We start from the raw sequence: 24916 nt of genomic DNA, 5'->3' as shown, positions 1-24916 counted from the left end.
GGCTTTTTTCAACTTTAAACCTAGAAATCATTACGTAGAAAAACAACCATTGCCCAGGCCGGTTTGGCTCATCAGTTAGAGATTCTGCTTGTGGGCCTAAGGGACAAGGGTTCGATTCCCAGTCAAGGCCAAGTACCTGGGTTATAGGTTGGATCACCGGCCTCTGATGGGGTCCTGCTGGAGGCAGCCAATCCATGTGTCTCTCTCACATCCTTGTTTCTCTCTCTCTCCTTTCCTTCCTTCCAGTCTATCTAAAAATTGATGGAAAAATATCCTCGGTTGAGGAATAACAACAACAAAACAACCAAAATTTTTGTTCATTTTAAATATGTTGTATCCAACCCTGGCCGGTTTGGGTCAGCAATTGGAGGGTCGACCTGCAGACCAGAGAGTCTCAGGTTAGGTTCCCACTAAGGACACATACCAAAAGAAAAACGAGAGAGAGAGAGAGAAGTAAATATGTTGTGTCCAGTTTTGATCCTGAGTCATGTAATGTATCCTTTCTACTGTTTATCATTTGTCAAACGCCCATTGGTAACTAGTTGATAACATGAGGACATTTCCCTGTGCCTTTCATAAAGATGTCAGTGATCTTAGCAGTCAGAACTTAGTTGTGTGAGTTGGTCTAATGTTCAGCAGCTTTTTCCTTCTCTTTATGTGATTTGTTGTATTAGTGACTGTGAGCCACAGCGGAGCTGTTCTCCTCAAGTCTCTTTTGTCCATTCTCTGAAAATAGTGAAGGGTAGACAGGATTGACCTGAATCGTCCTTCCTACTGAGCCCATCTGTTGAGACTGAAGTCATTTGATTAGTATATTTCAATAGCTAAATTTTAATAAAGGATTTAGCATTAACATGTATTCTCTGTTATTTCCTGGGAAACGAGGAAGGAAATGTACCTGGGAACCCTGGACTTCTCTTAGTTCCTGCTTGAACCCCTCACACTGTCCAGAGGTCTCAGGTGTGCTGGGTCTGATGTCTGTCACCCAGTGCTACTGAACACAGCTGTCAGGGAGCAGCGCAAGCTCCAGGAGGGAACTAGTTAAAGATGGTATATCATGGCTCATGCTGCACACCTGCAGATCCATCACTTAGATTTTAAGGGGTCTGCATGCTTCTTAAAGTTCTGTTCCCTTCTGGGTTCCTCTCAGGTGGCCTGAGAAACTTTAAGAAATGACATCAGCCCTAGCCACTTTGGTTCAGCGGTTAGAGCATCTGCCCAGGGACCAAAGTGTCCCTGGTCCCTGGTCCCTGGTTCGATTCCTGGTGAAGGGCATGTACCTGGATTGCAAGTTCGATACCTCTTCCTGGTTGGGGTCGTGGGGGAGGCGACCATCTATGTGGGTGTCTCTCTCTCTCTAAAAGAAAAAAAAGTAATGCCATCAGGTGCGTTTTCCCCCATAGAGTTGTTCCACTGCTCTTGGTGGGGCCTCATTGTTTACTGAGGTGCTGTAAGGTGAGCCCCGAGATTAGCAGGAGGGCTGCTGGATACCTTTGTAAGAATGTGCATCAGGCTTTGTTCAGGAAGGGTAACAGGGTGCTCTATTGGGTTTGCGGGCTCAGGACAGCCGTGCATGTTCTCACTGCTGTAGGAGTTTATGGACGTCTCTGGAAGGAGAGACACATGAAGACAGAAAAACAGCTTGCTCTCTGTGTCGGAGCTCATTGTTCCTGACTCCCCAGTGACAAAGGACAGCAGAGGGTGGCCTTTTCAGCAGTTCCAGGTCCTTCTGGCTGTGAGTGTGGTGGGAGCTGATTAAGGGCCTGTGCGGACACATTTGAAGGCACATTTTGTGACTCCAACTTAACTTCACCTGAGAAAACAACCCTGAGCAGGACCAGGACCAGGACAAAATGGCTGCTTCTCAGGTAAAAGACGTGTCGTGGGTCAGAGGCGGTGTCTGCTTCTCCTTTCACATGGGTGGATTTAGAACCTGCAACTTTTATTTCTCTACTTCTGATATTCTTGCCTAGTGAGGTTGTTTTCCTTGACTTATTTCATTTATTTTTTCCTTATGATGGTTAAGGTCAGGTTGTATACTCCTCTCCTTTGTCCCAGAGCCTGTTCTGCATTCACTTTCTGCAGCCTCCCCCAGGTCAGGAAGCATACCTGCCTTTATTTCATGATTTTCCACTCTTGAAAACATCCCTTTCCTGACAGACCAAGCAGGGAAGGCTCCCATGTCTGACATCCCTATTGGGATGAGGTCAGAGGCTCGCGTGTCAGTGAAGAAGGGAGACCTAGATTTTAGGTAACGTGTCTGCAGCATCAGGGTTAAGAAAATGCACTTTTTACCGCTCAGAATAGTTCAGAAAGTTCTGAAAAGAAGAGTGACGAGAAGAGACTTGCTCACTCAGTCGGTACAGAAGAACTTCCTGTTTGAATGTGCTATTAGTGTGCAGCCCTGGCCAGCGTGGTTCAGTGGTTAGAGGGTCAGCGGGTACACTGGAGATTGGAGGATCGATTCCCGTTCAAGGGCAAGTACCATGGTTACAGATTCGATCTCCAACCCCAGTCAGGCATGTGTATGAGGTAACCAACCGATGTGTCTCTATCACATTGATGTTTCTCTCCCCCTATCTCCTCTTCCTCTCTCCCTCTCTCTCTGTCCCTCCCTTCTACTGTTTCTAAAAATCTATGGAAAAAAATATCCCTGGGTGAGGATTAAAGAAAAAATTAGAAAAGTGTAATTGGGTATTGTCTGCATTACACTTGAAGAAATACTTACACTTCCAACTCACCGTGACATTTACAGTTGAGAAGTATACACAACTGACCTTCACAGATACAAATACAGCGCTCAAAATCCATATGCATGTGTTGGTGCCTTAATTTTAAATTTTATTTTCCTGAAAAGTAACGTGTCTGCAGTGGATTTGTGGACATGTGTCATCTCCGTTTCTCAATGTTAGAAAATACACTAGACACTATTACTGGTTCAAAATGATCTTATTAGATAGTTTCGAATACTCTCCTAGGTCAAAACCAGTTCTCCTAACACTGTTTCCGTGTTGGGTGACATGAACTCCGCTTGCTGTTTCTTGGTGAATGTGTCTTTCCTTTCAGGGCCCGCTGACCTTCAGGGATGTGGCCGTAGACTTCTCTCAGGAGGAGTGGGATTGCCTGGACCCAGCTCAGCGGACATTGTACCTGGATGTGATGTTGGAGAACTACAGGAACCTGGTCTCCCTGGGTGAGGATGACTTCCTTCCAGAGCTCCTCCTCCAGCCGCAGGGTTTTGCTTCCTTTATTACTTTAACATTCTTTGGGGGCTTCTGCTTTCTATGGTAGCCTGTCAGAGTCTTGGTCTCAAGGAACTAATTTGAGGTTTTCTTTGTTGAAAAGAAAAGCTTTGTGATGTATGTGAATTAGGAACTCATTGTCTGAAAACTTTACATGTTGTGCAGAAAAATTAAGGTGCTATCAGGAAACAGTGTTTTAGAAAAGTGTTTTCTAGAGTATTCCAATATTCTACCATGTCTTCTCCACTGAGCACAAACTCACCTGGAAATAGGAGAATCCTTTGAAAACTCACATTACTTTTTCCAATAGGTAGGTCTTGCTGTCTGTAAGCCAGTCCTGGTCATCTTTTCTGAGCAAATGAAGGAGCACGGGGGCCATGGCCGGGTTACTCAGTCAGAGTGTCATCCCGATAAGCCAGAGTTTTGGGTTTGCTACAAAGTTCTCACTCGGTGATTTCATGACAGCACAGTGCACCTCCCTGAAATGAGAAAATCTTATTTTCTCTTTCACTTCAAAACTTCTTTTTGCTTCATATAAACTAACGAAGGACATGTCTGGTCTGTATTCCCCAGTTTCTCCGTGTTACAATAGTTTAATGTATGTTTCCCTCATAGAGTTTTCAATCCTTTACCGCCATAGGAGACCTCAGAGCATCGGCCTTCTGCAGGAAAGTCTCCAGTGTTGTCCGATTTCGTCATCACTCTCATCTCCTAATTCTGTCTTGTTCAGGCCAAAGCTGCCTGGGCTGTGGACTGTGTCTTTACACTTTCTGATCAGATCTTTTCCACATGTGTGGTTGCATATTCACTAGTGCTGATACAACATGCTGCAATGTGCTCTGCTTTGGTAAGAAGTAAGTTACAGAATAATCAGGCACTTCATATCTAGGAACGTGTTTAGTTCCTCAATTTAAGTTTACTACAGGCGAAAGCAATGATGAGGTTTTCATTTGCTTTCCTCAGCATGTCTCTTAATTATGGTATATTTAACAGAATTGTTTAATTTTTAATTTGTATTCTTTTTTTTTTTGCATTTATCTTTTGATAGAGCGGTAGGGAGAAAGGAGGGAAGAGGGAGAGAGAGAAACATCCATGTGAGAGAGACACATGGACTGGTTGCCACCCACACAACCCCAACGGGAGTGAGGAAAACTGCAACCGACTTACATGTCCTTAGCAGGAACTGAACCTGGGACTCTCTTGTCCACAGGCTGGCGCTCTGATCGCTGAGTGAAACTGGCCAGGGCTAATTTGTTTCCTTTTTAAATCCTCACACGGGGATATTTTTTTCATCTGTCTTCTGATAGAAAGAGAGAGAAACATTGATGTGAGAGAGTTATGTCGAGTGGTTTCCTCCAGCACGACCCCAACCAGGGCTGGTTACTGAACCACAACTGAGGTACGTGCCCTTGACCAGAATTGAACCTGCAACACATTGGTCCCCAGGCCGACACTCTACCACTGAGCCAAACCGGCCAAGGTTATTGGTTGATTTTTTTTTTTTAATCCTCACCTGAGGACATTTTCCCATTTTTTGTTCAGATAGAGTGAGAGGGAGAGAGAGGAAGAGAGAGAAACATCAATGTGAAAGGGACACATCGAGTGGTTGCCCAACCAGGGCTGGGAACAAACTGCAACCAAGGTACGTGCAACTTAACGGGAACCAAACCCAGGTCTCTCTGGACCGCAAGCCTAAGCTCTAACTGCTGAGCCAAACCAGCCAGGAATGGCTGATTCTTATATGTGTCTTAAATGAAGAGGAACCCACAACTTTGGTATATTGGAATGATGCTCAAAGCAACTAAGACCCAGTTAGGGCTGAAATGTTCATTTTAAAAAGCAGTCATTCTCTGTACAATTTACAAGTTTCTTTTTTTTTTTAATAAATTACATGCATTTTTTGTGTCTGTGTCTTGTTTTCCTTAGGGTGGGTTACCCCCTACACATTTTGTATAATAACAGCAGAAATATATTAATATTGAAAATATTTCTCACATCATTTAAATGCTTTTTTTATTGTTGTTGTTGTTTTTTTTTAAACATAGAAGGAGGGGAATAGAGAGAGAAACATTGATTTTTGTTTTTCACTTATTTATGCATTTGTTCTTTGAATTTTTTGTGTGCCCTGACCAAGGACTGAACCACAAACTATCCCTTTGTGGTTGACGCTGTAACCAACTGAACTACCTGCCCAGGGCTGCCAACTGCTTCTTTATGAAAATCCCTTTTCATAGGTATTTTTAAATGATTTGAATTCACTTCCTGTGACATTTTCCTACCATATTATGTATGTCGTCATGCAAAATGTTTGCTGTTCATAGAAGCACACTTGCAGTTAGAATTCATGGTGATATAGAAGGATTCTTTTCCAATAGTACATGTATATAGTAGTCAGAATTTTGGGGAGACCTATTCTAATCTAGGTCTGAGGTGTCTGTTTTTCATTCTATACTATTCTGTGTTAGTCTCAGGTGTACAGAAGAGTAGTTGGACAGTCGTCTACTTTACACAGTGTTTCCCCAGTATTTCCAGTACCCAGCCAGCACTGTACATAGTCGTTACTACATCATTTACTATATTTCCTTTGCTGTACTTCACATCCAGTGACTGTCTGTGACTACCACCTGTACTCGTCAGTTCCTTCCCTGTTGTCACCCAGTCCTTCAACAGGCATCAGGTCTTACAACTATAAGACTCTTCTGTGTATCTATGAGTTTGTTTATTGTTTTTTTATCCTCACCTGAGGACATTTTCCCATTTTTTATTAGAGTGGGAGGGAGGAAGAGAGAGAGAGATAGAAAGAAAGAGAAACATTGACACGAAAGGTACACATTGAGTGGCCCCCTCCCACACAACCCAACCATCGCCGGGGACAAAATGCAACCGAGATACGTGCCGTTAGTGAGAACTGAACCCAGGTCTCTGAACTGTAGGCCAACACTCTAATCACTGAGCCAAATTGGCCAGGGAATTATATGTCCTTTTTTGATTGACTTATTTCACTCTAGGTAGCATAATACACTCTAGGTAGATCTGTGCTGTAAACAAATGATAAGATTTTTTTTATTTTTTTATTTTTTTTATTTTTTATCCTCACCCGAGGACATTTTTCCATTTTTTGTACAGATAGAGTGGGAGGGAGAGAGAGGAAGGGAGAGAGAGAGAGAAACATTGACGTGAAGGGACACATCGAGTGGCTGCCACCCGCACGACCAACCAGGGCCGGGGACAAAATGCAACCGAAGTACGTGCCCTTAGCGGGAACCGAACCCGGGTCTCCGGACCGCAGGCCGACGCTCTAACCGCTGAGCCAAATCGACCAGGGCCGATTTTGATTAGTATAATAGTTTTTTGTTTGTTTTTTTTTATCCTCACCCGAGGACATTTTTCCATTTTTTGTACAGATAGAGTGGGAGGGAAAGAAGGGAAGAGAGAGTGAGAGAGAAATATCGACATGAAAGGGTCACATTGAGTGGCTGCCACCCGCATGACCAACCAGGGCCGGGGACAAACTGCAACCGAGGTATGCGCCCTTAGCGGGAACCGAACCTGGGTCTCTCTGGACCGCAGGCTGATGCTCTAACCACTGAGCCAAACCGGCCAGGGCAGTATAATAATTTTTATTGATAATTTTAGAGAGAAAGGAAGGAAGAGAGAGATAGAAATATTGATGTGAGAGAGAAACATTGATCAGCCTCCTCCTGCACGCCACCCAAGTGGGAATCGAACCTGAAACCACGGGGCCCCTGCCCTAATCAGGAATTGAATGGGACCTCTCAGTTCTTGGGTTGACACTCAATCCACTAAGCCATACTGGCTGGGGAGACTTCAGGGTTTTTTATAGCCATTTGTTATTCAAAATTGTTATTTCTTTTTCAAAAATATTTTTTATTGCCCTGGTGGGTTTTGCTCAGTGGTTAGAGCGTTGGCCCCTGGACCAGAGAGTCCCAGGTTTGGTTCCTGCTAAGGGCACGTACCTCAGTTACAGTTTGTCCCTGGCCCCAGTTGGGGTTGTGTGAGTGGCAACCACTCGATGTGTCTCTCTCACGTTGATGTTTCTCTCTCTCTCTCTTCCTTCCTCTCTCCCTCCTACTCTATCTGAAGATAAATGCAAAAATGCCCTCTGTCAAGGACAAAAGACAAAAAATTTTACTGATTTTAGAGAGAGAGAGAGAGATTGAGAGAGGGAGATATAAACATCCAGGAGGGATAAATATGAACATCGATCAGATCGAACCCCCAACCTGGGCATGTGCCCTGACGGGAATTGAATTGGTGACCTCTTGGTCTATTGGTCAATACTCGACTATTGAGTGTAAAACCAGCTGGGCCTTTAAAAAAAAAAATGTTTACTGATATTTAGTGCAAGGGGAAGGGAGAGAGAGAGAAACAGAGATAGAGAGCACAACATCATTTGGTGCCTTCTTCAGGTTGCTGCTGGTGAATGTGGCCCTGACAAAGAATCAAACTGGCACCCTTCTGATAGATAGGATGACGCTCAACCAGCTGAGCACCACTAGCCAAGGCTTTTTTTTCTTTTTAAAGAAGACTAACCTTTAACATTTCTTGTACTGATTTGGTGATGAACTTCTTTAGCTCTTTTTTGTATGGGAACCTGTTTACCTGTCCTTTTATTTTATCCTTATCTTTTTAGTATTACTTTTAATTTTTAATGATTTTTGAGAGAGCAAGGAAGAGAGAAGGAGAAAGAGAGAAACAAATTAGAGAGAGAAGCATCAACATCGATTGGCTGCCTCCTGCACGCCCCCTTCTGGAGATTGAGTCCACAAACTGGGCATGTTCCCTGACCTGGAATGGAATCAGTGACCTCTTGGCGCATAGGTTGAGCCTCATCCACTGAGCCACACCATCTGGGCTGTCGTTTGATTTTAAATATTAGCTGTTATGGGTAGTGTAATGTTGGGTGTACTTACTTGTTTTTCACTACTTTGAATATTTTGTGGCAGTCTTTTCTGTCCTGGAGTTTCAGTTGTGAAGTCAACTGATGGTCTTAGGGGAACTTTATTGTAGATAACTGCTTTTCTATTGCTGGTTTAAGTTTTTTGTTTTTGTTTTTGTCATGTTTTCCAGCGCTTTGCTTTGTCTCTCCCACCTGCCTAATCTATTACCCATGGATTTCATGTAACCCACTGAGGTTTCCTCTTTTCCTGGTAATGTACCGATCGAGAGACAAAACTGCTATTCTCAGGAACATTATCTCAACCTTTGAGATTTGCCTTTCTGTCAGTTGTCGACAGTGTGGCCTAAATAGACTCAAAAGAGTTCTTCACCAAAAAAAGGATTCTCTGTCTTTTACCTTTAAAAATATATATGTGTGTGTGTGTGTGTTTTGATTTTTTTTTTTTTTTTTTCAGAGAAAGGAAGGGAGAGAGAGTTAGAAACATTGATGTGAGAGAGAAACATCACTCGGCTGCCTCCTGCATACCCTCTGCTGGGGATCAAGCTAACAACTGGGGCATGTGCCCTGACTAGGAATTGAACTAGGACCTCTCAGTCCATGGGATGATGCTCAATCCACTGAGCCACACCAGATCACTCACCTTTGACATTTTAATTATGTGTTTTGAGGTGGGTCTCTTTTTTTTAATCCTCACCCAAGGACATTTTTTCCATACTTTGTTCAGATAGAGTGGGAGGAAGAGAGAGAGACAAAAACATCGATGTGAAAGGGACACATCGAGTGGTTGCCACCTGCACAACCCAACCAGGGCCAGGGACAAACTGCAACCAAGGTAAGTGCCCTTAGCGGGGACCGAACCCAGGTTTCTCTGGACCGCGGGACGATGCTCTGCCAAACCAGCTGAGCCAAACAAGCCAGGGTGAGGTGGGTCTCTTGTTTCCTCTTTTAGGGACTCTTTGTGCTGCCTGCAGTAGTATGTTTATGTCTTTCACCAGGTTTGGGAACTTTTCTCTTTTGTTTTTTTTAATTCTCACTCGAGGACATTTTTGCATTCTTCTTCAGATAGAGCAGGAGGGAACAGGATGGAAGAGAGAGAGAGAGAGATATCAGTGTGAGAGAGACACATCGACCGGTTGCCACCCACATGACCTCACCTGGGACTGGGGACAACCTGCAACCGAGGTACATGCCCCTAGCAGGAACTGATCCCGGGACTCTCTGGTCCAAGGGCTGCCGCTCTCACGGCTGAGGCAAACCGACCAGGCCGAGCCATGGTATCTTTTCATGCTTAATATATGTCTGAAGTACTGCAGTCTTTGTAGAGTTTGAACTGTTTCTCATTGTTTCTTTGTAGTAACCACTACAGTGCATTCACTGTACTGCCATTCCTTTACCACTCTGTCATATACAGTAGAAACATAGCCCTAGAGACATTTCCAAACAGCGAGATCACTGAACATATGTGCCTTCGCCTCTACTTTTCCAGAGAAGAAACTGGGAATTAGGAGTATTCTTGTATTTCCATTGTGTGTGTGCCAGGGGGGTTGAGCAGGTATCCTTGGCAAATGTAAGCATCATTTTTCCCTCTTAGATGTGACTTTTTCTCATTGTACCTGTCTTGGAACTATTCACTTGCTTTTGGAGTACAAAAAACTGTAATTTGGTCAAGTAATTTATGGTAAGTTCATAGTACATTCAAGTAAGTGCCAAACCTGTGAAAATTTATTTTCTTTCAGCCATGTCATCTGGATACAACCAGGCCTTTTTGCGAAAACCTGGACTACGAGACTTATTCTCAGAAATAAGACTGGTAAGATATGGATGGTGCGGCTTTGATAATGAACACTTAATGAAATGGTTTGCTTTTGAGGAAGACTGTGATGCGAAGAAAGATGTTAATATAAACAGAACTAACATAGGATAAATTATTTATAATAAAATTCTTGTTATTTAAGGAGGTCAAGGATGTAATAGATTTGGGAAGACTATCACTTTAAAGTCAGTTACATTTTCAGTTTACTGTGTTCCTACATGTAAAGATTGAAAACCATTTTTTACTCATATATTCTTGGAAAGTAATTCTAGAAATATTGGAACTCACATAATCTGTGGTGTGAATAATCATTCAAATTGTTTAAAATGTAGGTGGGATTAAACTTTCAGTTGATTATTTAAAAAATGCAGAGATTTATAATATACCTATAAAAATTTTAATGTTATCAATTTGACAATGTTTTTATAAGGAATCATATTTCTTGCTCTGAGAATTAATGTGTTTTTAAAAATTTATCTACAATTTTCATAAACTTGGGAGAGTTTTTTTATACAAACATCATGGTTTAAAAAGTATCACAAAATAGATTTTATGGAACAATACATGTTTAATGAAATTACAGCTGTGACTAAATACCTTTCTATCTTTAATGATTACCAGAGAACATATAATGGCGACAGAGGTTATCAATTGAATGAACATTGGAAGAACTTTAAGCAGGAGTCAAACTCGAATATTCCTCAGAGAAGTCAGCTTCCAGAGAATGATTATAAAGGTGGGAAAGTCTTTGACCAAATGTCAAGTCACAGTATACATCAGGTTATTCATATTGTGGAGAAGACAAACAAACCAAGTAAATGTGTCAAATCTTTGAAGCAGTCATCAAACCACACTGAACAAGAGAGTATTCATACTGGTAAGGAGGATTACAAATGGAATCCATGTGACAGAGTCTCCAGTAAAACATTCAGTATAAATAGACTTAAAAGAATCCATATTGGAGAAAAACCTCATCAATGTAAAGATGGTGGTAAAACATCTAATAGTCTTTCAGTTTTTACTCTCAATCAGAGAATTCTTACTGGAGAGAAGCCTTACAAATGTAAAACATGTGGCAAAGCCTTTAGATTTCATTCATGTCTTACTGTACATGAGCAGAGAATTCTTACTTGGGGAAAACTGTACAAATGTAGGGAATGTGGAAAAGGATTTAGTCAGTGCTCAAAACATACTCAACATCAAACAATTTCTGCAGGAGAGAAGTCTTATAATTGTTCAGAATGTGGCAAAGCCTTTAACTGCCATTCAGAATTTACTCCACATCAGAGAGTTCATCCTGGAGAAGAACCATCGAAATGTAGAGAATGTGGCAAAGGCTTCAGTAAGGCCTCTAGCGTTACTGTACATCATAGATTTCATATTAGAGCGAAGCTTTATAAATGTAGAGAATGTGGCAAAGCCTTCAGCCACTACGGAGCTCGTATTCACCATCAAAGGCTTCACTCTGGAAAGGACATTTATGAATGTAGACAATGTGGCAAAGCATTTAGACATTCCTCAGGCCTTACTAAACATCAGAGAATTCATCGTGGAAAGAAGTCTTATAAATGTAGACAATGTGGCATAGCCTTCAACCAGTATTCCTACCTTAGTAAACATCTGAGAGTTCATACTGGAGAAAAGCCATATAAATGTAGAGAATGTGGCAAAGCCTTCAACCGGTCACAAAGACTTACTGTCCATCAGAGAATTCACACTGGGGAGAGACCTTACAAATGTAGACAATGTGGGAGAGCCTTCATCCAGTCCTCACATCTTACTGTTCATCAGAGAATTCACACTGGAGAGAAACCTTATAAATGCAGAGAATGTGGCAAAGCCTTCAGGCGGTCCTATAGACTAAAAGAGCATCAGAAAATTCATACTGGAGAGAAACCTTATAAATGTAGAGAATGTGGCAAAGCCTTCAGCCAGTCCTCATACCTTACTGTCCATCAGAGAATACATACAGGAGAGATATCTTACAAATGTATAGTATGTGGCAAAGCCTTTAGTCAGTCCTCAAACCTTATTCGACATCAGAGTGTTCATACTGGAGAGAAGCTCTATAAATGTAGAGAATGTGGCAAAACATTTGTCCACTCCTCAAGCCTTACCCGACATCAGAGAGTTCATACTGGAGAGAAGCCTTATAAATGTAGAGAATGTGGAAAAGCTTTTAGTATGGCCTCAACCCTTACTTATCATCAAAGAGTTCATTCTGGTGAGAAGCCTTATAATTGTAGTCAATGCGGCAAAACCTTCAGGAAGTCCTCAACCCTTACTGACCATCAGAGAACACATACTCGAGAGAGACCTTACAAATGCATAGAATGTGGCAAAGCCTTTGGCCAGTCCTCAGCCCTTACTGCACATCTCAGAGTTCATACAGGAGAGAGGCCTTATAAATGTATAGAATGTGGCAAAGCCTTTAGTCAGTCCTCAAACCTTACTAAGCATCAGAGAATTCATACTGGAGAGAAGCCTTACAAATGTAGAGAATGTGGCAAAGCCTTCAGTGTTGCCTCTACCCTTACTTATCACCAGAGAGTTCATTCTGGAGAGAAGCCTTATAAATGTGGGGAATGTGGGAAAACCTTCAGGAAGACTTCAACCCTTACTGACCATCAGAGAATACATAGAAGGGAGAGACATTAGAAATGCATAGCATGTTGTAACTTCTTTAGCTAGTTCTCAGACTTTACTTAGTATCAAAAATCTCACACTGGAAAGAAACTTGATACTAGTAGAAAATATGACAAACACTTTCACCAGTGTTTCCACCTTACTGTACATCAGAGAGTTAATACTTGAGAGAAGCCCTGGCCGGTTTGGCTCAGTGGTTAGAGCATCAGCCTGCGGTCCCGAGAGACCCGGGTTCAGTTCCCGCTAAGGGCACATACCTCCGTTGCAGTTTGTCCCCGGCCCTGGTTGGGTTGTGTGGGTGGCAGCCACTCGATGTGTCCCTCTCACGTCGATGTTTCTCTCTCTCTCTCCCTCCCACTCTATCTGAACAAAATATCAAAAAATGTCCTCGGGTGTGGATAATAAATAAAATAAAATAAAATCAATAAAGAAAAAAAAAAATACTTGAGAGAAATCCTACAGATGTAAGGAGAGTAGGAATCCTTTACCAGCATGGAGAACTCACTCAACATTTATACTGGGAAGAAGCCCTATGTTTGTGAAAAGTGTGGGAAAGGCTTCAAAAGACATTCATGTCTTAATGTACTTGAGAAGGATCATACTGTAGAGACCTTACAAATACAAAGAAGGTGGTAGAACCGTTATCCTCTTCTCAAAACTTCTGAACATCAGAGAATCCATGGTGGAGGAAAGCTTTACCGTGTAGGAAATGTGACAAAGCCTTTAGCCAGTGTTTCAAACACTGAACATCAGGGAGTTCACACTGAAGAGAAGCCCTGCCCCCATCCGGAGGTCTGAGCTCAGGCTCTGACCGCCCCCATCACTTCCCGTGATCAGCTTGTGCAATTGCCTGCAGATGCTGAAGCAGCCATGGAGCCATTCAGGTCACAGGTTTTGTATTTTTTATTTCTTATCCTCACCCGAGGACATTTTTCCATTTTTTTGTTCAGATAGAGTGGGAAGGAGAGAGAGGAAGAGAGAGAGAGCGAGAAACATCGATGTGAAAGGGACACATCCAGTGGTTGCCACCCGCATGACCAACCAGGGCCAGGGACAAACTGCAACCGAGGTACATGTCCTTAGCGGGAACCGAATTTGTGTCTGTCTGGACCGCAGGTCGATGCTCTAACCACTGAACCAAACCAGCCAGGGAACAGGTTTTTTTTTTAATCCCCCCCAAGGACATTTTTGCATTTATCTTCAGATAGATTGGCAGGAAGAGAGAGAGAGGGAAACATATGTGAGAGGGTTGCCACCTCCACGACCCCAGCCTGGGTCAGACACAATCCACAACCAAGGTACATGCCCTTAGCAGAAACTGAACCCAGGACTCTCTAGTTCGCAGAGCCAAACCAGACAGGGACTTTCTGCTGACAAATGGTTATGCTGTTATTTTTCATAGTTTATTTAGACTATGTGTGAACTCACGATTTTCATTAATAGACCTGAGTGACTTTGGATGTGTTCATGTATCCAACCTTATTCAAGGTCATAGGTAACAATACCTTATTTGGCAATGTTATGTTCACGGCATCTAAAGCTTTTTCTCTCCCACTTCAGCCATGCAAGCCTGTGTAGTTTCTGCTCAGTCGTTTGGAAGATTCCTCTTGCAGTGAGTCTCATCAGAATTTGTCAGATATTTTGCTTTATATTTTCCACGGAGTTGGTAGGCCACCACTCATGGTTTCTGCTGAACCCTCTAGTTTTCAATGTGAATATTAATTATTGGAATATAACCAATTGGCATGTGTGCACATGATCATTGGGATGATCTTTCCTTGCCCAGTTTTCATGGGAATCCTGAAGATTTTCTCCACGCTACCTCATGAACTTCTTTACAGGAGTGGAATCAGCCCATGTTAAAACAGGTTTTATTGTCAGCTAATAGCATGTAGCCAACTGTTGGCCATTTTTTCCTGGAGGAACCCCAGGGGCCATGGCAGCTGTTGGGTTGAAATATTTTTTATGATTGTGGATGCAAACTTATTTTCCATGTTCACAGCATGACCAAAGGTATGTCTATTCATATTATCCCTGGAGTGTTCTCCAAGCCATCGCCAAAATATCCAGGGATTTCACTTAAGCAGAGATTAAAATTAAACCCACAGTTTATGACTTTATTTCTGTTCTGTGCTGGATTTCTTCAAGCTGGTAAATATCAGTTCCTATCATGTGCCCATCCACAAGATCACAATTATTATAGAAAATCGATATTGGAAAATGTACTCAAGCCCAACTGGTGTGTCTCACTGGGTTGAACGTAGGCCCATGGACTGAGTGAGAGGTCCTGGTTCGATTTCTAGTCAGAGTACATTCTGACGTTGCAGGCTCCATCCCCGGTAGGGTGGAGTTTAATGGCATGAAGGAGATAGCCAATTGATGTTTCTCTGTCACATTGATTTTTCTATTTCTCCCTTCTCTCTGAAAAATATCAATGAAAACATTTAAAAAATGAAAATGTTCTACTCTACTTTCTGACATAGGTATGGAGTCACTGTATATAGCATCCATATGTATGTGCATCTGTTGATATTTTCTGACGTGGACCATTGTGTCTGTGATTTTATTGTTACAAGACCAAGTGTTTGTAAGGTATCTCACCGAGGAAGAAAGAGAATCAGAGCCACAGAGGCGGGCAAAAGTTTTATTTAAGCATCCCAGGCGAGGTTCACTGGTCCATGTGGTGGGGGTTAGGGAAGTCGTGCTGCTACTTTCACCAGGGGAAGATTTATAGAGACGTTAGCGACCTGGGTGGGTTGATTAGATGTGGCATCAGGTGACTGACTAGCTGCTTGGGAGATTCGAAGGTGGCCTATGTTGATTGTCTGGGAAGGGTGGTGGGATGTGACCAGGAGTGTCACCTCAGCCACATCCGGGTAAGGGAGAGCCTTCGGAGTTGGGTTTCAATTTCTCCTCTGGCCTTCCATTTCCAGAGGCAGGGTCTAGTCAGGTGTGGAGAACCATAGTCTCCGTCAGGTGGTTTAGAAATAGAGGTGGGTTCTCATCAGGTTCCTGAGTGACTTCTCTTTTTTTTTTATCCTCACCCGAGGACATTTTTCCATTTTTTGTTTAGATAGAGTGGGAGGGAGAGAGAGAGAGAGAGAGACACATCGAATGGTTGCCACCCACATGACCCCAACCAGGGCCAGGGACAAACTGCAACCGAGGTACATGCCCTTAGCGGGAACCGAACCTAGGTCTCTTGGCACCGCAGGCCAACGCTCTAACCACTGAGCAAAACCGGCCAGGGCGAGTGACTTCTCTTGTCTGTCATAGTTAACTACCTTTTGGGCTGCACTCTGCATGCCTGCCAAGAGGCACTGGACATCTGGTTTCATCTTCCTCTACCGTCCTGCCCTGCTTGATAAGTCCAATTGGGATCTGCCTTGGGGACTGCCTGAGTCCCGATGGGCATCTGGTCATCTATAAGATGCATCTGGTCTGCATGGGCTCATGCTGCTGTTCGGATCCAATCGCGTTCATCGGGGGTGAGGGTAGAGGACATAATGACATAGAGATCATGCCAGGTAAGGTCATAAGTCTGAGTGAGATATCTGAACTCTTTGATAAAGGCTGTGGGATTGGTAGAATAAGATCCTAAACGCTTTTTAATAGTGGATAAATCAGAGAGAGAGAACGGGACACGGACCTGCACAAGTCCCTCTGCTCCTGCTACCTCATGGAGAGGGCAGAGGAGGTCAGCTCCTTCCCGTGGATCATGATTTGACCGTGTGTGGGCACTTAACAGGGGAGGGGAGAGTGGGAGTCGAGATGGAGGGCGGAGGAGGGTTAGAGGCCCATGGGTCAGGATAAGGTGGAGGAGAGTTAAGAGAGGGATCAGGCTGAATAGGAGGTAAGGACAATTCCTCTGGGGGGGTCAGCAAACGAGGAGAGGTCAGGAGCGGAGGGTCTGGGGGGGTGTCTTTAGCTAGGAGGACCTGTGCCATATAATAGGAGGCACAGTTAGGATGGGATCGCAAATACCAAAAAGCCTGAATATATATAATTTCCAACCATCTCCCATTTCTTTGGCAAAATTTCCCTAAGTCGGTGAGTATGGTAAAATCGAAAGTCCCTTTTGTAAGAATGAGGCGAAACGAGGCGGTGCAGGGTCTCCAGGAGTGCAGGTTTATTGGGAATCAGCCTGCAGGACTACCTCTAGGGAGAGAGTAGCAACCGGCTCTTACAGACTAGGAATTTTTAAACTCAGGGCTGGGGGGGTGGGTGGTTGTTCAGCTGATCGGGGGCTGGGGTCTCCTGAAACTTGTTTTTCTTGTCAAGCAATTGTTTGCAGTTTTCAGTGGGTTAGGGCGGTTCCATCATTCCATTCCTCCTGACTGGAGTGATGGGTTTTATTTTTTTTAATTTTATTTTAATTTTGTACGTGCTCCTAGCGGGAACCGAATCCGGGACTCTCTGGTCCGCAGGCCAACACTCCAACCGCTGAGCCAAACCGGCCAGGGTGAGTGATGGGTTTTAGTTTTCTGGAATGAGACATTTAGGGCAAGGTTAAACCATAAGAGCGATGGGTTTTGGTTTCTTGGAATGAGAGGTTTGGGACAGTAATATGAAAGTTAAGAGCTAACACCTTGAGGAGGCCATCTGGACTGGTTGTCCAGTGGGTATTGTGGCCAGGCCACAGTGGAGAAGAACAGTTTCTTCTTTAGGGAGGGATCTGTTTTTGAGAGATTTAAAATGAGACACCCTAGAGGTGTTTTTGGTGGAGATTCCTGATTGCCCATGGTCGACCTCAGTCCCAGAGTGATCAGAGATGTGAATTGATGTCTCGCAACTCAATCTCTGGTCACTGGATGGACGGATAGTGTGGGGGGTGTCCGGGCCGTCTCCGCGGAACCCCACGCACTCGGAACGGATAGGAGGTCCCTGATGTAGCTGCTATTATGGACAGAAAGCCTGGGAGGCAGAGGGAACGGAGGAGCGGCCAGAGGCAGGGGGACTTACCACACGGTGCATTGAACTGAGTGGACGGTTGGTGGTTCCTGGTCTTTTTTTGGGAGGGAGGAAGAGGAGCAGCCCAGGCGGGCTCAAGGTCCTCCCAGGTTCCGACAACAGATGTAAGGGATCTTGCCAAGGAAGAAAGAGAAACGGAGCCACAAAGTCAGGTAACGGTTTTATTTAAGCATTCCCAGGCAAGGTTCACTGATCCATGTGGTGGGGGCCAGGAAAATCGCACTGCTACATTAGCCCCGGGAAGATTTATAGGGAAGTTAGGGACCTGGGTGGGGTGATTAGGTGTGGCGACAGGTGACTGGCTAGCAGCTGGGGAGATTCGAATGTGGCCTATGTTGATTGACTGGGAAAGGTGGTGGGACATGAGCAGGAGTGTCACCTCAGGACCCTTCAGAGTTAGGTTTAAATTTCCCCTCTGGCCATCTATTTCCCGGTCAAGAGACTTCCCAGTCATGTGACTCTCCGGAGCTTGCCCGCCTTATACTATTGGATCCAGATTATTCATTGGAATTCAATTTCAGCTAGTTGGTAGTTCTATTTTATGGTCCTGTAGTAAGAGAAATTGAGGTGTATTGATGCAGAATATACTTAAGATTATGTTTATTATTTACATGAACATTAGAAACATAAATGAAGCTGACATTGAGCTAGGGTCATTAGTTAAGGCAACTAAGCGACACCATTTTTATCTAGGCCCCTTGGCTAAGGCGACTAAGCGACCCCATATTTGTCGGCAGTGGACCTTCCTTAGCATTTTTCCATAATAGGTTGATTACCCTTAGAAGTTAAGGAACTTTCCCTAAGGTTGTGGTTGACCTACATAACAGGATGTAACTTTCATAAACTCATCCTGATGGTTTCTGAATACGAACTGAAAATCATGAGCCCAGTGACTAATGCTTATCATAGTTTCTGTAATAATCGCTTTTGCAACCACTATTGTATCAGTTCCCTGAGCTTGAACCAAGAGGGTATGTGGCTTCTGTCTTTAAAATCTGACTAGGGCCCTGGCCTGTTTGACTCAGCGGTTAGAGCATTGGCCTGCCGTCCTGAGAGACCTGGGTTTGGTTGCCACTAAGGGCACATACCTTGGTTGCAATTTGTCCCTAGCCCTGGTTGGTCATGTGGGTGGCAGCCACTCGATGTGTCCCTTTCACATCGATGTTTTTCTATCTCTTTCTGTTCCTCACTCTCCCTCCCACTCTGCCTGAACAAAAAAATGGAAAAATGTCCTGGGGTGAGGATAAAAAAAAAATCTCACTAGGAAGAACAATGGGGGCTGCTGATTTGGAGACTTATGCCCCTGCAGCCCCCGGAGAATAAACCTCTCCTCTCAATTACAATTGGATTGTGCATCTCTGATGGTCTTCCTTGCTTGCTCATCATAACTTTATCCCTGGGTTTAGAGGGCATTCTGTCTTCATTTTTAGAATGCATTTACTCTGCTTTGGTTTGAAAAGTTCTAAATCAGTGATTTTCAGGTTTTTGTTGTTTTGTTTTTTTTATCTTAAGGTGCATGTAAACTACTGAAACTCAAGGGTACATTAAAAAATATTTTTTCAATGGGCCCAGATTTAGTTATAACTTTTATTTTATTTTTATTTTTTTATTTTTAGGGAGAGGGAAACAGAGCTAGAAACATCAATGATGGGACTGTAAGGTAGCCAGGCGCCGCCGGTGGGAGGTGGGAAGAAACAGAAGAGCCAAACAGCCGAGTAAGCAGAAATCAGGCTTTATTGGGTACACTCTGGGCGGGTTCACAGACTCCGGGGGTCGAGTCCAAGAAGTCGTGCCCGATGCTGGGGTTTGTGATTTTTATATCTGCGCCTGTGGCAGCGGGAACTTGTTAGGGTTAAGTCCTAAGGGGCTACGCATGGGGGCCCCTGGAATGTGAGTCTCTTGTCCCAGAGCAAACAGTTCCTGGACTAGGACAGGAGAATGGGACAGGAGTTGATCTATGAGTTCGGGGCAAACAGTTCCTGAAACGGGGTGGGAGTTTAGGTTGGGTAAGCGAGGTAATGGCTGAACAGTTTGCCTGGCGCCAGTTCCCAGGCTCTCAGACAGAGACAACATCAATTAGCTCTCCTGCATGACCCCACTGGGGATTTGGCCCAGAAGTTGAGAATTTCTAATAGAATCCCAGAGGTTTTCTTCTTTGCTTTCTTCCACTGCCCTAATCTATCAGCAATGTAACCCACTTGCACCTTCTCTTTAAATTATAATATATAAATAAGGGGCAAACTGATATTATATAGAAGAGTACATCAATGTGTTAAAATTTTGCTTCCCGTCAATTGCTGTCAGTGAGGTTGAAATAGATGCACAAAAACTTTCTATAGGTTTTGTAAGGAATTGGCGCCGCTGAAAAACAGAGAAGAGACTGTAGAGCCAATCAGCTGAATAAACAGGGATCAGGCTTTATTGGGTACACTCCGGGCGGGTTCACAGACCCCGGGGGGTCGAGTCCTAGAAGCCGCGCCCGAGGCTGGGGTTTGTGCTTTTTTATATCTGCCTGTTGCAGCTGAGATTTGTCTGTTAGGGTTTGCCCTTTCAGGGGCTATGCATGGGAGCCTCTGGAATGTGAGTCGATAAGAGCAGGATGGGAGTTAGTCTACAATCCCGGGGCAGGCCGTTCCCGGAACAGGGTGGGAGGCAAGGCTGAGCAAGCGAGACAATGGTCGCGCAGTTTGCCTGGCGCCAGTTCCCAGGCTATCGGACAGGTTTGAATGGTTCTTACCTTCACAGGAAGATGTTAAAATATAATAAACTGGGTAATGTATTTAAGTGGGAGTTAAACATTTCAAAAGAAGTCAGTCAGTGGGAACAGCAGTCTATATACATCAGCAAAATCTTAAATATGTTAACATTGTAAGGAATCGGGGCGCCGCCAAGAAATAGAGAAGAGACCGGAGAGGTCAGGCTTTATTGGTTGGGTACACTCCGGGCGGGTTCACAGACTCCGGGGGTCGAGTCCTAGAAGCCGCGCTGGATGCTGGGGATTGTGATTTTTATATCAGCCTGTTGCAGCTGGAATTTGTCAGGGTTTGACCTTTCGGGGGCTACACATGGGAGCCTCTGGAATGTGAGTCGATAAGCCCAAGGCAGATAGTTCCTAGAAGGTGGGGGAGGGGGTTTAGGTTGAGTAAGCGAGATAATGGTGGAGCAGTTTGCCTGGCGCCAGTCCCCAGGCTATCGGACAAACGTGTGGCAAACGTCTTCGAACTTGAATCCTTGGAGGGTCCCCATAATTCTATTTTGGAAAGCAGTGTTACAAATTTTGGACTGATGAGGTGGGTAACTCAAGTGAACAGGGAAAGGCCACACCCATGAGAGTCAGGTGGAGGAAACCCCAGGCTTCTGCCCTTTCCCTCCAGTGCTGGTCTCTGCCAGACCCAGGCCATTGTGGCAGCCCCTCCCCCATTCGGGGGATCCCTCAGGTTAGGTTCGGCCCCGCCCATTCCTTGCCGGGATGAGCATGCGCAGTTGCCTGCAGAGGCGGAAGCGGCTGTAGAACCGCGCAGGTCCTTTCGCCGAAGGTCTTTCTGAGGTGAAGCGTCCGATTCCTCCGTCCTCTCCCTGCGCAGAGAAGGCGGGGGCGCTGCCGGCGGGGAGTCCTGGTTGGACCCGCTCCCGAGCCTCTGCCGGCGGATTTCCGAGTCCACGAGGGACGCTGCGCCGTGGAGGCTCCAGTCCGTCTCCGTGGAAACGGAGTCCCGTCCGCGGTGGTGCCTCCGCCTCCGGCCGTTGGGCTCCGCCTGCCCGCGGTTCTCCTGCTGGAAACGTCCCCTGGCCGCCGGGGCCCCGCGGCTCCCGGTCCGGGTGAGCGACCCCCTGCGCCCCTCCCCCGCCTCACCGCTTTCGGCCCCGAGACCCGCACGGCTCCCGGCCTGGGGTCCGCTTCCCGGGTGTCGGTGCCCGGACAGCGCGGGCGCCCTGGGGGGACTGAGCCGGGAGACGCGGCCCCCGGAGAGGTCCCGCCGCGGGGAGCGCGCTGTGGCGGCGGCGGCTGCGGAGGGGCGGGAGCCGGACGGACAGACGGCACGTGGGGGACGGTCCTGAGGCCGAGAGCGGACGGGGTGGGAGAGGCCTCGGGGAGGAGCGGGGGACAGTGAGAGTGTCCGGGGAGAGGGCACCCCGAGGGGAGCCCAGGGCTGTCGGGAGCGGCCTGGGGAGCCGAAGTGGGGGCGACAGGAGGGGCCCCGAGGACGGAGAGCGTGGTCCTGAGGGGAAGAGTTGGGGAGCGAGTGCAGGGACGGAAAGGGGTTCAGGGGTGACGGGCCGAGGGAGACACAGCGCTGAGAGGCAGCCCGCTGTGGGGACGGGCACAGGGCACAGGGCACGGGCCGGGCAGGGGTCTCAGAAAGAGGCGGGGAGCCCCTGACGGCGGGGAGGTTTCCAGAGTGTGCGGGGCAGGTGCAGGGACAGGAATAGAGAAAAGGGGAGAAGGAGCCGGGGACGGGGAGGGGAACAGGAAAGGACAGCAGTGCAGAGAGGGGAACAGGGAGGCAGACAGATCTGCAGACAGAAACACACAGGAGCTGGGAGCCCGGGACTGGATCTGGGTGACTGCTGAGCTGCTGGGGTGTGTGGGTGCTGAGATTGGGATATATTGCCTGGAGACTTTATGTATTTAATTCAGCATTATCTGAATTATTGAGTAAAAGGTTGGGATGAGAATTACAAATCTTTAGCTTATAAGGCTTGTAAAATTCATAATGGTTTGCTTCCAATGAAAACACTATTCAGACAGAGGGCAGAGAGCTGTCTGTCGGTCCTGGTCCTTTTCATTTCCTGGGATGGCAAGAAGGAGGTGACTTGGGGCAAGTAATGACTGAATTTGTCAGTACATGATGCTATTTCAAGGAATATCAGAATCCTTAGGTCATTTTTCTCCCCTTTGGATTCACTTTTTATTTAACCTCTGATATTTAAACCTTTTTTTTTAAATCCTCACCTGAAGACACTTTGCTTTCATAGAGCAAGAGGGAAAGAGGGAGGAAGAGACAGAGAGAGAAAGATCGGGGTGAGAGAAACACATGGAGGGGTTGCCACTCACACACCCCAAACCTGGGTGGGGGAAAAACCAAAATGAGGTACCTGCACCTAATGGGAACCGAAATTGGGTCACTCCAGACCGCGAGCCGATGCTCTTACCGGCCAATGCTATTTAAACCATTTTTATTAAATATTCGATCTTTTAAAAGAGTCACTAAGCCCTGGCCGGTTTGGCTCAGCGGTTAGAGCGTTGGCCTGCGGTACAGAGAGACCCGGTTCGGTTCCCGCTAAGGGCATGTGCCTCGGTTGCAGTTTGTCCCTGGCCCTGGTTGGTCGTGGGGGTGGCAGCCACTCGATGTGTCCCTTCACATCGATGTTTCTCTCTCTCTCTCTTCCTCTCTCTCCCTCCCTCTCTATCTGAACAAAAAATGGAAAAATGTCCTCGGGTGAGGATTAAAAAATAAATAAATAAAAATAAAATCAAATCAAATAGTCACCAAATTTTGAATTAAGCATTTGTTATATCCCATAACCAACTCTTATTGTCTTTTTTAAATATGTTTGTCTCAGCCTTAACTCAACCTGAAACCTAAAAGTAATTACATAAAACAACCACCATTGTCCAGTTTTAGCAGTTAGAGATTCTGCTTGTGGGCTTAAAGGAAAACGGCTCGATTGCCATTCAAGTCCAAGCACCTGGGTTATAGGTTCGATCGCCAGCCTTGGTTGGGGTCCTGCTGTAGGCAACCTAGACATGTATTTCTCTCACTTCCTTGTTTCTCTCTCTCTCCGTCCCTCCTTTCTAATTTATCTAAAATCTCTCTTCTTCCCTCCCTTCTAATTTATCTGAAAATTGATAGAGCCAGTCCTGTGTGGCTCAGTGGTTCAGCACCGACCCATACACCAAGAGGTCGCTGGTTTGATTCCTAGTCAGAGCACATGCCCAGGTCGTGGGCCAAATGCCCAGTGTCAGACATGCAGGAAGTGGCCAATCGATGTTCTCTCTAATTGACATTTTTATATATCTCCCTCTCCCTTCCTCTTTCTCTAAAATCAATAATTATATAATAATAATAAAAAATTGATGGAAAAATATCCTCAGTTGAGGAAAAATAACAAAAAATCAATCCAAATTGTACATTTTAAGTATGTTGTGTCCAGTTGTGATTCTGAGCTTTGTATCCTTTCTACTGCTTATCATATGTTAAAACACCCATTGGCAACTAGTGGATAACATGAGGACATGTCCCTGTGCCTTTGGTAAAGATGTCAGTTATCTTAGCAGTCAGAACCTACGTGTGTGAGTTGGTCTAATGTTCAGCAGCTTTTTCCTTCCCTTTATGTCATTTGTTGAATTAGTGACTGTGAGCCAGAGAGGAGGTGTTCCCCTCAAGTCCCTCTTGTTCATTTTCTGAAAACATCGAAGGATCAGCTGGAATAAATGGACTTGGTGAAGTCATTTGATCAGCATATTTCAATAGCTAACTTTATACAAAAATTTTAGCGTGAAGATCTGTTCTTTTATTTCCTGGAAATTGAGGAAGGAAATGTGCCTCGCAAGCCTCCTCTTCTATACTCTGATACTTCCAACGCCTCACGCCACCCAGGCGTGTCAGGTGTGGCACTTCTGGTGTTTGTCACTCAGTGGTACTGAAACAGCTACTGAACCATGCAGGCACCAGGAGGGAACGCCTTGAAGATGGTATATTGTGAGTCCCACCGCCAGCTTTGTTCAGGGAGGGTACCGGTGTTGTGTTGAGTTTGGGGGTTCAGGAGGTCAGTTTTCCTTCTTAATGCTGTAGGAGTTTCTGGAGGTTTCTATAGGGAGGGACATGTGAAGACAGAAAAAGAAATTCTCATTGTTTGTTCTCCATGTAGGAGCTTGTATTTTTCCTGAGTTTTCGGTGACAAAGGACATCAGAGAGGCCTTTTCAGCAGTTCCTGGTCCTTTTGATTGTGAGTGTTGTGTGTGCTGATTAAGGGCCTGAGCGGAAACATTTGAAGGCACATTCTGTGACTCCACCTGAGAAAACAACCCTGAGCGGGACCAGGACCAGGACAAAATGGCTGCTTCTCAGGTAAAAGATGTGTTGTGGGTCAGAGGCTGTGTCTGCTGTTCCTCTCACATGGATGGAATTAAAACGTGTAACCTTAATTTCTGTACTTTTTTTTTTTTTTTAATCTTTATTGTTGAATGTATTACAGATGTTCCTCATTTTTCCCCCATTGACCCCCTGCTCCCCATTTCCACCCCCCTTCCGCCTTTTCCCACACTGTTGTCTGTGTGCATTGCTTATGCATGTAAGTTCTTTGGTTTATTTCTACCCA

General features: G+C 45.2%; 2 protein-coding genes across 2 annotated transcripts in view; both read left to right on the top strand.

Annotated features, from left to right (window-relative positions):
• Positions 1-24916, top strand: part of LOC118638829 (zinc finger protein 345-like) — a 74846-nt gene that overhangs the window by 2082 nt on the left and 47848 nt on the right. The window contains exons 2-6 of the mRNA XM_036274959.1: positions 1592-1868; positions 3067-3193; positions 9900-9973; positions 10598-10712; positions 24467-24666. Coding sequence (XP_036130852.1) covers positions 24652-24666 — 15 coding nt within the window. The 5' untranslated portion in view covers positions 1592-1868; positions 3067-3193; positions 9900-9973; positions 10598-10712; positions 24467-24651. The remainder of the gene's footprint in view (positions 1-1591; positions 1869-3066; positions 3194-9899; positions 9974-10597; positions 10713-24466; positions 24667-24916) is intronic.
• LOC118638830 (zinc finger protein 879-like) lies at positions 1854-12634 on the top strand. The gene is given in 6 exon segments (XM_036274960.1): positions 1854-1868; positions 3067-3193; positions 9900-9973; positions 11247-11546; positions 11844-12020; positions 12023-12634. Coding segments are annotated over 6 exon segments (1305 nt in total).

This window comes from Molossus molossus, unplaced genomic scaffold, assembly GCF_014108415.1.
Source record: "Molossus molossus isolate mMolMol1 unplaced genomic scaffold, mMolMol1.p scaffold_m16_p_21, whole genome shotgun sequence".
NCBI lineage: Eukaryota > Metazoa > Chordata > Mammalia > Chiroptera > Molossidae > Molossus > Molossus molossus.
The sequence above is the reverse complement of the archived record's forward strand: the minus strand, read 5'-3'. Positions and strand labels throughout refer to the sequence as shown.